General features: G+C 39.4%; 1 protein-coding gene across 2 annotated transcripts in view; it reads right to left on the reverse strand.

Moving 5' to 3' along the window:
- Nucleotides 1–1,834: 1,834 nt before the first annotated feature.
- Nucleotides 1,835–12,624, reverse strand: part of CBFB (core-binding factor subunit beta) — a 36,786-nt gene continuing 25,996 nt past the window's right edge. For both annotated transcript variants that reach the window (XM_021535227.3, XM_021535228.3), the window contains exon 6: nt 1,835–3,560. In XM_021535227.3, coding sequence (XP_021390902.1) covers nt 3,492–3,560 — 69 coding nt within the window. In that variant the 3' untranslated portion in view covers nt 1,835–3,491. The remainder of the gene's footprint in view (nt 3,561–12,624) is intronic.

Genomic DNA, 12,624 nt, shown 5'->3' on the forward strand with positions numbered 1-12,624 from the left:
GGGAGGCTGGAACTAGATGAGCTCCCCTCCAATCCTCCAGAGCAGGAGGTTAAAAAATCCAGCTGGAAGTGACCATACCTCACCTGCTGTCTTTAGGCTCCAGATGCTGACATCCTTCTCAATTCCAGTAAGTTCCAGCATTTCCAGTGGTCTTTCACTCCAAGATCAAGGACAGCCATCTCTAAACCATGCTAGTTAAGGCCCTGGATTGTAATGCTTTTAAAACTCTTTTCTGCTGTATGTACCTCCTGCAGGGAGATTTTCAGATTCCCTTTGCTAAATCCCTGAATTTACTTCACACTTGAGAAGTAAATTCCATCTAGGAAGAGCCAGAGGACAAAGTGTCTCTGTCCTTCACCCTCAGCCAAGAAAATGCTGTACAAGTACTGGACTCATCCACTTGTGATGTACCTTGGGCAGAAAAGTGAACCCAATGGCCTTATGAACAGCTGTTGCCAGATGCCTTTAAAACACTGCCTGGACAGCAGAGCTGGCAGACACCACATGCCCTCAGCAAGACAAGCAGAGCAACATGGCTTGTCATTTGTCTCTTTCAAAAGCTACCTCCCTTTCACACTGACGAACATCTCCAGGAAAGCCACAGGTCACAGCAGTGCTGTTTTTCTTTGCTGCTCTCTGCTCTGTTCACAGCCAGGTGCTAAAAGCCTAAAATAAGGTCACTTGTTATCCTTCGCATGTAGATATTGCATGTAAATATTCCTAAAGCATTGTAAGGAACAAGCAATCCTCTACCTCATTTCAGGACTTCAGCAATGTCAGTCAGTGTTAGCTAACTGAAGTTGTATCACCTAAAATTTTAGCAGCTCCAGAAGGTTTCCAGGTGTAGCATACAACACTGATATTTTTACATTTCCTGAACTAACAGATGTAATTCCCCTGGTTCCCCCCTCACCCAAAGCAGCACAATTACCAAGGTTTGGTGGCTGCTCTCACAATGTGCCCACATACAGCCCCTTGCCTGGGGCCCCTGGAGCAGATTCATGCTTTCAGAGTAAGCAGGGCGTATCAGTTTTAAGAAACAAGAGCTTTAGGGCAGCAAAATCCACATTTCCCCCAGTGCAGACCCTTCTGTTAAAGGCTGCTCCCAGAGAGCAGCTGAACACGGAGGAGAGGGGTCAGTTAGATAATGACCACTGGATGTCACCACTGCTTTAGCCACGGACATCAAGGCAGCCTTGCACCTAAACATAAAACGCCAGCAGGGACTACCAGGGAGTCAAATAAACTTACAGCACCTTTTTTCACTACACAGAAGTTTATTATGAAAGTTAAACATACAACACAAAAGTAGCAAAAGCAATCCTGTAGCTTAAGGCAACTCTTACAGGAGATGAATTCAAGAAAGATGATGCAACTTCAGTTTAAATAGAAATTATGAAAAATATCAAATTGCATCAATAACTTAAAATGCACTTTAAAAAGTCTGCGCTAACCAGCAGAGGGTAAGGGCTGTGATCTTAATGCCAGCATTAAGATATGGAAAGCAGCAGAATGCTAAATGATGATAGGGAAAGTTCAGTATTTACATAGAGATAGCAACGTTAATATCTGATAGCATCATTTCCTGTGTACTTATGGTTTAAAACCACTGTCTGAAACGTTAGGAAAACCTTTTAAAATAAATCTTCAGACTATTCCATCAAAAATACACAGATGGCAGAGGAGATCCAAGGCTAGGGATGCGTGCGGATGCATGCGTGTGTCCCTTAAATAACTCTTTGCAGAAACACTTTAGAAAAATTATTTCTTTGGGGGAAGAAGAGCAAGAAGAATATGTGGCCACAGAGTGAAAAAAGATTATCTTTCAGGTGAATCACATTTAAATTGAAGTATCAAAATATTTCTATTTGATGACATTCTCACAGTTTACAGTTAATGACATTTTTAAGTGAATGTTAAATATTCATATTATTAACATACAAAGATTCTCCTTCACATTGACATCTGCTTACATTTTTGCAAGACCTCTTTCGCATCAATTGTTTTGCCATTAATGAGGAATGTACAATTGTTTTAATTATAGAATTTAATTAAGATTTAACTGTTCTAACCATATAGAGTTTCTACCCTTAAAATAATTCTTAAAATACTGGATTCAGATCCCTTATTTTAAAAAGGTATTTAAGTGACATTTTTATCAGTCAGGCTGTACAGGAAGCACCGCATTTTAACAAAGCCAAATGACATCACATTTCTAATACATTTTCTTCAAATATTGGATACAATGAAATCTTTGGAGCAAGTCCATTCACCACCAGCCCAAATGAAACAAGATTAATTCATACATTAATTAATCCCAAATCTTACCCTGTTAGAAAATGCAATATATACTGCAACAGTCTTAATTTGCATAAGATTTAATAGAAAGGGCCTATGTGCAGTATGAGACTCCTGCACACAAGCTCATCTCAGCTTTTCACCATTCAGCACAACTTTACAAAAAGCCTAAGATATAAAATATACTTAAAGCAGTTATCTTAAACATGATTTAATATATATCACCTTGGCAGCTGATCATGTTTGTTCCCAGTTTAAATGCTGTTGAATCTGATTGTGGAGTTGCAGTATCCCTTTGAAGAACTAGTTAAAAAAATCCCTGAATAAAACAGAAGCCAGCCTGCGACTTCCTCCGAGTTTCAGTAAAGCACTATATACAGGGTATAACAGCCACTCAAACTCACTTGGAACAGAATAAAATCTAAGACAGATAATGGGGCAGAATGCATTCATGCATGAGAATATACACTTTAAGAGTTTTATAATTTTAAAAGTTGAACCAATGAATTGTTAGCAGTTAAACGAATACTGCAACTGTAACTATGGGTTTACAAACCCACAAAGTTTGAAAACTGATTCCAACAGCTCTGATTCACTGGGTTTAGCTTGGAAATAATGCAAAATAATGTCAGCAGTTTTAATAAGGTCTTGCAAACTTAGAAAAAAGAAAACTGAAAGAAAGATAAGAATGCATTATCTAAAACAAAGCAGGAACATAAGGACAATCAGAATTCCAAAAGCCCATATTAAAAAATTAAGCTTGGAATGCTTTGGCTTCCAGCAGTTAAAAAAACAAACAACAAAAAAAAACACAACCAAAAACAAAACCAAAAGTTGTTCTAAATCTGTAATATCTTGACCTATTTTTAAGTGACAATTTTTATTACAGTTGAGAAAAATGGTTTTATAGCTGCATAAGTTTCCATTTCACTAAAATAGTGCCAACAAAAATAAGTTTGCATAGAAAAACAAAATTTCGAATTGCCACTGGCTACATGCTTAAAATGGGAAATGCAGGTATTGTAACATAAACATAGTGCAAACCATGGCAGTTCGTGGTGACGTCGACTGCCGCAGGTCAGGAAACAGACCATAATATACCCAGTTATCACAGTTTCTGGTCTTTTATTCAATCCTTTGCCAAGTAGAAGCAATGCATGTGTGCAGACCCGTGGGATGCCTGCTGCCGCCGATTAACGTAGTTTGAGATCATCACCACTGCCCAGGTTAGATCCAGGACTAGGGTCTTGCTGTCTTCTTGCCTGCACAAACAAACACACACGGACATCAGCCACCAGGAAATGATCAGTCATCTTACTCAGCACATTAACACAACTAACACCACAAGCAACATCAGGCAGAAACTTTACAATTCAAGCAGTGAGCAAAGCACTACCTTTTAACATCTAAATCATTTCCCCCCCAGTTCAGTTTGCCCCCCGAGCAGCCGGGTGCTCAGAGGAGCTGCCCTGCCCTGTCCCCGAGGGGCTCAGAGCCTGCTGTGCCTCCCCACCCAGCAGGGGCTGTGTGCTGGTGTCACACACACTGCCAGGCTTCAAACATCGCTTTAGCGATCAGCAAGAGACTCCCACAAGAGTTAGGTAACAATGTTGTGTCTCTTCTTCCAAACATAATTTTCTTTCCTGTGAAATTGCCTTCTCTTAACGTTTTCTGTCAGTTTTAGGGAGAAAAGCTACTATATGAGATAGAACACATCACATCATTTCCAGATAATTTTATGAGGGAAACATTTACTTTAGCTTCTTCTAGAATCAAGAGACTTATAGTAACACATGAGTACAATTTAATCTGTAGATGGACACACATTTTAACACCTCATAAAAGCTGGGGTTTTACTGCTTTCTTCTTCAGTGTACCTGCAAAGTTAACAAACTGAGAAAACTTTCTGACATGATTGCACCCCTGTATTAAAATAAAAGTAATGTAAGTTCTCCTTTAAATAAATTATTCTGTTAAACCGTTGAGTTAATGACATTGTAAAGAGGTAATTAAGCATGTCAGTAACAGTAAAAGACATGGCTACTTTCTCTACCTGTACACAGGTACAGCACACACAAATGCTGCATGTAAATACTTTAAAACATTGATTTTTCTTAAAATTTTAAAGCCATACTTCAACTCTGGGAATATATAACACATGCTAGCTGTTTTTTAAGACATTTTAGTACCATTTAAGGCTTACAGAGTGAATAGCTGGCACCATGGCCTGTAACTGCCACATGACCCAAAGAGTCTCAGGCCACATTCTCAGCTGGTGGAAGGTGTCACTACATAGGCTTTATTCCAAGTGCCTCCATCCGCTGCAATAACCTGCTTTAAAAATTCAGGGCTTTAAAAAAATGCAAACCAGTGGCAACCTCCCTGTTCTGAAAGACATTTCCTATGTTCCTGAAAGACTGCAGAACAGCCTTAACACAGGCATTGTGCTGTTGAAATACCCTTCAAGCAATTACTGTGTTGGCACCATCACTCTGAAAACACAAGTACTTCACCAGAGCTGTGACTAACAGGGGCAAAGTGCTGCTCTAGGGTGTTCCCTGGGCTCTTCTGAGCCCCATTTACTGGCAGAGAGGAAGCCTCCCCACAGCACAGCAGCTGCCCCAGCTCACGGTGTGCTGCTGCACCCCCATTCCAAAGGGGGAGATGCTCACTCCAGACCCTCTGGCATGCACTGCTGACACCACTTTTTCCAACTTAGACTCTTCTTTCTTTGTTCACTTCTTCCTCCCTTATCTACTATTTTTCTTGTCTGCCTAATTGTATGCTCCTAGTGCACTAGGTTAGCTGCACCCAGAGAACTGCTGTGTCCTTCTATTTAAAAGCCAATTTAAATTTTCCTTTCATGTACAACGGTACCTTTCTGATGCACACGGAGTTCATTCAATAAATCCCTCTAGTAATCAGCATGTTTCCAGAGCAGACAATCCCCCTCCTGCACTCTCCTTAGTAGTCATGCTGCCACTATTACTTTGGAAACACCTCCACTAACTTAAATATCACTATTGCTACCAACTACATTTATGTAGTCAGTTGCACTTTAGATAATTAGGAGTGAGCCAGTCTTTTTGCTCTGTTCTATCTGCACTAGTTGTACTCTGAAGGAACAATCTGCTTCTGAAGGAACAATCTGCTTCTCCTGCTTGCAGAAGAAATCTGAAGGTGACAACCAACACCACTGCTGGTGCACAAACCCACAGATTTCTCAGTAATCTTTCTGAGGAATCACATTAAAGCAAACTGCTCTAATCACCCCACAGCACTGATCATTGTAAGCATTTAAAGGTGTATTCCTTCAAGCCCTGAAACAACTTCTGCACTCTGTCCTCTTTGTAGAGATGCAAAGTATTACAAGATGTCATTTAATTAAGCTTTTTACATTATTTCCAAAACCCAAATCATTCCGCTTTGACTATCAAAATCACTGAGGGAAACCCCACACTTCCTTTTTCCTTCAACAGAAAAGTAAGCTGTGCTGTAAATATTTTTTTAATATGAAATGATTGTTCATCAAGTCTGAATAGATACTTCCAGGCTAATTTAAGAGTTGCACCAAGATTAACAAAACAGCAACAGTTCTACTTTGCATACTCTCCTATTGAACAGACTGTAACAAGATTTCTTCTAGTTTTACTGCTGCCTCTTTCTTCTAAAAGGAAACAAAGACATGCACTGTCTTTAAGAATTACCAAAATCTTACTTCTACCAATTTTGCACTTGATAAACATTTTTACACTTAACTAGAAAAGACCAGCAAGTTAATTGCTGCTATACAACTGCTCTAAAAACAACAGTGTTTCTTCTTCAGAAAACAAATCATATGCACAGCAATTTTATTGTCAAATTTCAGTGAAGGCTCCAAGATATGAGCATATGGTTGCATTTATGCTTTGCTTAAAGAGGCCTTCTCTTTCAAAGCATATGAAAGAATTTGCATGATTCATGACCTCATTGCTACTTGTGGAGCTTGCAGAAGCCACTAGCGAACAACTACCAGATTTGCCCTTTCAAGTGATACGCAAAAGGCATGACAGACGACCCTCAAATATACCAAAAACACTCATTACAATATCTTACAACAGTGTATGTGGATAAAGGTGTAATTTTGCAATTCAGTAAGTGGGGATTTACACAAGCAACTGCAACATGTTGGAATGACAGCTCTGACTCAGGCACCCTCCTTTCCTTGCGCTACTACTGTGCAAAAAGACAAGCATGTGAAGCAGGCTTGTTCAGCAGCACAGCCATTCTGCCAGGGCACAACATGCTCAGTTTACAGCAACTACAACTGTGCTCCACATGCTGAAAGAAAAATACAAAAACTAAAAGATGCTTGCTAAAGATTGAAGACAGGAAGCACACTGTGGAGCAAGAAGCACTGGGTGCTATTTTTGTCCTCTGACAATTGGCAAAATAAAACTTCCATAAGAAATGCCACGAGATCCTTAACACTCACTTGTAGGAGGAGTGTGACTATCACACGAGTACCCTACACAAGCAGGGTAGTATCTGCTAGTTCTCCTCAGTCTATTACAGGAAGCTAAAATGTCCCTTTTATAGATGTAAACCAGCAATTTCCAGACTTCTCGCCACTGGGGGTCCTATACTCCCCAGCAGATCTAATCAATCTTCTAAACTGTAATTTTTGAAATGCATACCTTTTGCTGCCACACAAAAGCACCAGTATTACTCTCAAGTGAATAATGGGCTCAGCTTCTCAAGGATTAAGGAGACTTGCTTCAATTAAGAAAGATGCATCTATCTTTGCCATTGGGAAATGGAATACACTGCTATGAGTCATGCTTAATGAGCCATGAGAAAACAGCAGTTATTCATCTTTTCTCTGTGTATTTCATTTTTTCAGTCAAACACTGATTTAAGTTTGAAGGAGCACTACTTTGTATGTTCTTCATCTGTTATTTAGTGAAAGGATAACAAATATTTGCTTGTGAGAAACTTGTAATTAGTACACAGATCCCACCAGATTTGCAATTATCCTAAAAATGAATGTGTTTTAGCCAAAATTGCCAGTGTTCTTCCAAATATCCAGGAACAGAAGAGTTAACCTGATGGACACATCAGGAGTTTCAGCAGTGAATAATACTTCGCACTCAGCTTTTAGAACATGAAGCCATGCAAATCTTCTGCTGCACAGAAGGAATTGCAACTGGCCACAAGCCATTGAAAACCTCTAATCCTGGAGAGGGTGTGATGACCAATTGAAATAATTCCAGGAACGTATTTGGCAAAAGAACATTTTAAAGCCTCCTATCAAATGCTACTCTAGACTTATTCATGCTGAACTCATAATGCTGGTACCATAGGGGTAATGACTGACAAAAAAGAGAAGAGTTACTAACAAAAGCATTTTGACTTGAGAGTAAACTATGCTCTCTTTAACCTCTGATGTCTGAGCTCTTCCCAAGCCTAAATACAGGCTAAGGAGAATGGACTGAAAGTCCTATCAAGAGATGCAGTAATATCTGTATATTATTATTCTTCTCAATAAACTAGATAGCTCGGAATCATTAAATCAGTAAGTTTTATCATTTACTTTTCTGAACAAGAACCACATTGGAGGCTTTACATCTGTTACTGGGGCACAAAGGAAAAACAAATGGGCAATAAGGAAGGTGGCATATAAGCAGTTCCTCCAACAGCCAAGACAGACAAAACACATCCACCTCCTCCAGCCACTCAATCCTGCCCCATGCTGCAGCCTATTGTGCTTCCAACTGTGCCAACAAAACTTAAACTGACTTTAAGAAAGCATCTCTAACGAGCCCCTTCCTGTGCATGTTCTGAGGCCTCAAACATACCTAAGGAAACCAACTCCTCTTACCACATGAGCTCATCGGGAGAAGATAATGCAGTCCCACTGTGTGGGTTACATGATAGCTCTGAGAAAGCAGAACTGAGAAAGTGGGAAGCAAATTTAGTAAGGATGGACAGGGCTGCCATGAAGATGGCCCTCCCTTTCTATGAATCATTTACAAAAAGCAGCAGGGAAAATTTGGATCTCTGAATACCACACATGAAATGACAAATACAACCATACCCACTGCATATACAACTTGGGACACTGGTGAAGAGGAGGGAAAAAAGAGGGAGCTAATTTGACAAAGGGCTGTCACAAAAGGAATAGCCAAAATAAAGTCTCTCCATGGACAACTCCACTGCAATTCTTTAATTGGATTCTGGCAGCTCTGTCCTGTTGAAACAGACAGAGCAAATGCATTATGTGCCTTGGCATCTGCCATCTATAATTTACTAAATAAGTGAAAAATTAGGCTATGCTATGAAAAACAGTGAACATTTGGATTCTCTTAGGACTGCCAACCTCCTGAAAAGGGATAAAAAAAAAAAATCAACCAACCAAACCTGAGAATACTTTGCAAATACTTTTTAGAAAAGTATACAACCACAGGATAAAAACCACCCAAATAAAAAAAAACAAAAAAAAACCTATAAACAGAAACCAAACCTGAAATAACTCAGAAAAATGACCAGTCACAATCAAGCACACCTTCCCATTAGTCCTGGTATGAGGCAGACCCACAGCAAGAAAAGCAATGAACTGAAAACTCTTTGAGTTGCTGGTTATAACAGCCTCTCCCATGGAGATCTGAGCATGGTTCAAAATGCTGGCCCTGCCTCCAGTAACCTTTACTTGATAGAAGGGCAGGAGAAAGTCAGCCTTCAGAGCTGGAGTCAGCAAAGCTGGGGCCCTACAGCATAGTGAGAATGTCAACTTCTATCTAATAGAACTTCTCTGGTCACAGCCTGATGAAGCAGCCCATGTGCTTCCCAGTCTCCAGGGGCCTTGCACAGAGAGTCTCAATCTCCACTGCTCAGAACTTCAGCCACAGCAGCACCACTGCACACTGCATCCAGGAGCCACTGGCAGACAGAGGGATGGGATCTTTACCACATAGCAGGCATAGCTATCAGCATTAGACTTCATGGCCTGGATCCAGTTTCTGCAGTTGCTTTGTTGGCTGCCCATAACATTTATTTTGCTATCAGCTCTCCTTTTCACTGAACAACCTGGGAAGAAGTAGCCTTGATCTTTCTTAATTATAATGTCAAGCACCACTTAAATTATGCAAATAATGGAAAACAGGCTCTCAAACTTGGCAAGAGATCTGGATGTTAGACTGAAGTAACTGTAGAACTATTAATGCCATGATTTCTATACCCAATAATCTTTTTTATTCCTACTTCCATTCCGATTATCTTTCAAGCTCACTGAAAGTCAAAATAAAAAAATTTCCTGACAAAGCCCATTGATAAGAGTTACTTAGCACTTACCTCCATCAAGACTTCATTTCAAACTACTATCTACTTCCTAGAAACAGACTGAAAACACACATGAACTGTGTTTCCTGCAGAGTCTGCTCTCCCACAGGCTATGAGAGAGCTTCAGAGCATGACCAGGCCAAGCAGCACATCTGCTTCCTGACCCCCATGCACCCCCTCACCTGAAATCTTTACAATGGTTACATCTTTGTTTAAAAACTATTACAGAGGTAACATTTCTGCTGCCCCAAACTGGAACAAGGTCACTGGAAGCCAAGGAAGGAAAAAGCACAGCAGGAATGGGTAGCTCGGAAGAGCTTTGAGCAGAGACTGAAATATTTACTTTCATATTAAAACTTCTTTTCCAAGAGAAAAAAGCTTGAAGTGCTCCCTTTTAGAAAGTACTGTTTGAAAGCTGGTCTAAAGGTTATAAATTTATAATTAATATTGATTGCTTCCAGACAGTATTCCTCTGTTGCTCAGCCCCTTTCTAACCTTCATTGACTGAAAGAAGACGCTTATATTACAGTATTCCCTGATTTGCAAGATTGATCTCCCCCGTCCTGCAGTCAGCATTGATTCTGTGCAGCACAAATTGTTTTTCTGATCTATGCATTCTGTAGCACTTTGGCACAAGCACCAGCTATTTAAGTTCTTGTGAAGCAAACCAGTCATCATAACTGGCCTACTTGTACTGGACTGGCACTGCAGAACCTTTTGAGGCAATACATTCCCACTCAAACACCTCTTTCCAAGTTATGCTATCCATCCTCCACCTAAACAAATTATTTCTGATTGTATACAAGTCTACACTACCCATTGCATATAAAAAAAAATCAATGGCTGGATTTCTTTCATAGCCAAAAACCTGTGTTAATGGTTATACTATTTTTCTATCATCAGTTTGGAGAGTACATAAAAGAAACACTAATTAAATTAATTCCAGATTAATAAGAAAGAAAACCTTTAAAATCTGAGAATCTGATGAGAAAATTTCTTTTAAAAAACCCCCGAGTCAAAATTAAAAACAAAAAGTCCCCACACACTTATTGTAATACTATACTCACTTTTGAAGCCAGTTGTATTTGAGAAAAATATAATTATTTAGAGCATTTATTTACACTGGGAGTTTCATCTTAGAAAAAATTAAGAAAAGGAGAATAATTTCACTGTCTAGAGTCTTGGGAAGAACATGAAAGTCAGTCCTACTACTTTATTTTCTTTCAACTGTAAACTGTTTACATTTCTGTAACAAAATCCTTTGTTTTTTGAGAGTTCCCAACTTTAGCAAAATTAAATTAAATGTATCATGTTCATTTCAACTCGTAATTCCCAACAAACAACAAGAATATGTAAAAACCTAGGGCAGGACACAGTACTTAAAATTTAGGTAAATTTTTACTCCAGCATTTTTAAAGGGTGGGGTTGGTGGGGGGTTTTTGGTGCTTTGTATTGAGAGGGATTGCTTCTGGAAGAAACAGAAGTTCCAAAACAGGGGTTTTTTTGAGCAAAATGAAGGTTTTTAAAATGGGAATTTCATGCAGTTTCCCAAAATGGCTCTGCTTAGCCATTAATGTAATTTATATTTAGCACAAGACCACAAACAGACAGATTGCTAGACTAGACTGTTTTAGGGAGAGCAAACCACTCCGTTCTTTACTCACACTGTTGCTAAAATAAAGAGCATGGCAGCAACATAGGAAAAGAACACAAAGCAGAAAAATACGACATTTCAAAAATGCTGGTTGAAGAAATTACATTTGGAAGACTAAGAACAGATCCAACCCATCCTCAAGCAAAGCCATGGGAACATCCTCAGCCAGGCTCTGGAGGAACACAGCTGGACAAACTGTGTACTCACACAGGTCACTGCAAGTCTGAAATTAGTTTGTACAAAACAAACCTCCAGAAAACACCCCCACCTGCACACAGCAACACACCAGAGGGCCTCTTCTCTTTTCCCACCCCTTGAAAATCCATTGTTTTGTGCCATCTGCTCCAGCAGAGCTGTCAGGAGGCACCTGCTTGTAGCTTTTCTGCACTGAACACAGGCTATAACCTCCAATAAATTCTAATTTCGCCAACTAGGGCCAGTTTAAATCTTTCCAAGCCATTCTGTACAGGGTAACACATTTTTGCATCATGCCACTATGCTAGAAGACTGAAAAACAAGCAAAAATTCTTCCTGGAAATTCACGTCTAGACAGCAACTTCACAGTAATTTCTGCAGAACACTTCTTATCCTGACACTAACTCTGGTCGTTCATACTGAAACCACAGCAGAGACATTCAGACTGACTCTCTCAACCACGACACAAGGAGATAAAGACAGTGAAAATTAAACATCTGCCTCACCAACATCCCTTCAGTCTCCTCGTTCTTCTAGTTTGGCAAAGTTCAAATACTTCAAGTTCATACACCTCATTTTATTTAAACAATCTTTAAATGGGGATGAAGTCTTTCTTAATGTGTATTATTAAACATTCTCTGTCTCAGCATTCCAACATTTTTGTAGAAGTAAAAGCCATTGGGATACCTTATTAATTTTGAAGGCACTAAGAACTCTCACTGACTTCAAAAGCATCTTTGAAACAAAAGAATCCTGGACAGCGAGGCTGGATTTGCAGTATCTGATGTAACTGAGCTACACAAGTTTTTATATAAACTCCAAAGCATCTTGCATTCAAAACAAGCTATGTTAAAAATGTAAGAGAATGCAGTTCAACTCAGAGGTGCTTAAAAACTTCAATGAAAATTCCTAAATCCACTCCCACCCTATTTACATCAGAGTGCTGTAATTGCACAAAAACATGATCACCTTTGAAAATTCAAGCCCAACACACCTCAGATGCCCTCAGATGCAAAGAATATGTTTATTAAAATAAAAATCTGGTGTGCTACACTAGAATTGAAGGGATTCTATATGATGAAAAGACAGCAAACAAACCTCACAATACCCTGAAGGGGTTTTTAACCTCTTTTTTTTTTTTAGGGGAATTTTTTTCTAAC

Source organism: Lonchura striata, chromosome 13 (assembly GCF_046129695.1).
Source record: "Lonchura striata isolate bLonStr1 chromosome 13, bLonStr1.mat, whole genome shotgun sequence".
Taxonomy (NCBI): domain Eukaryota; kingdom Metazoa; phylum Chordata; class Aves; order Passeriformes; family Estrildidae; genus Lonchura; species Lonchura striata.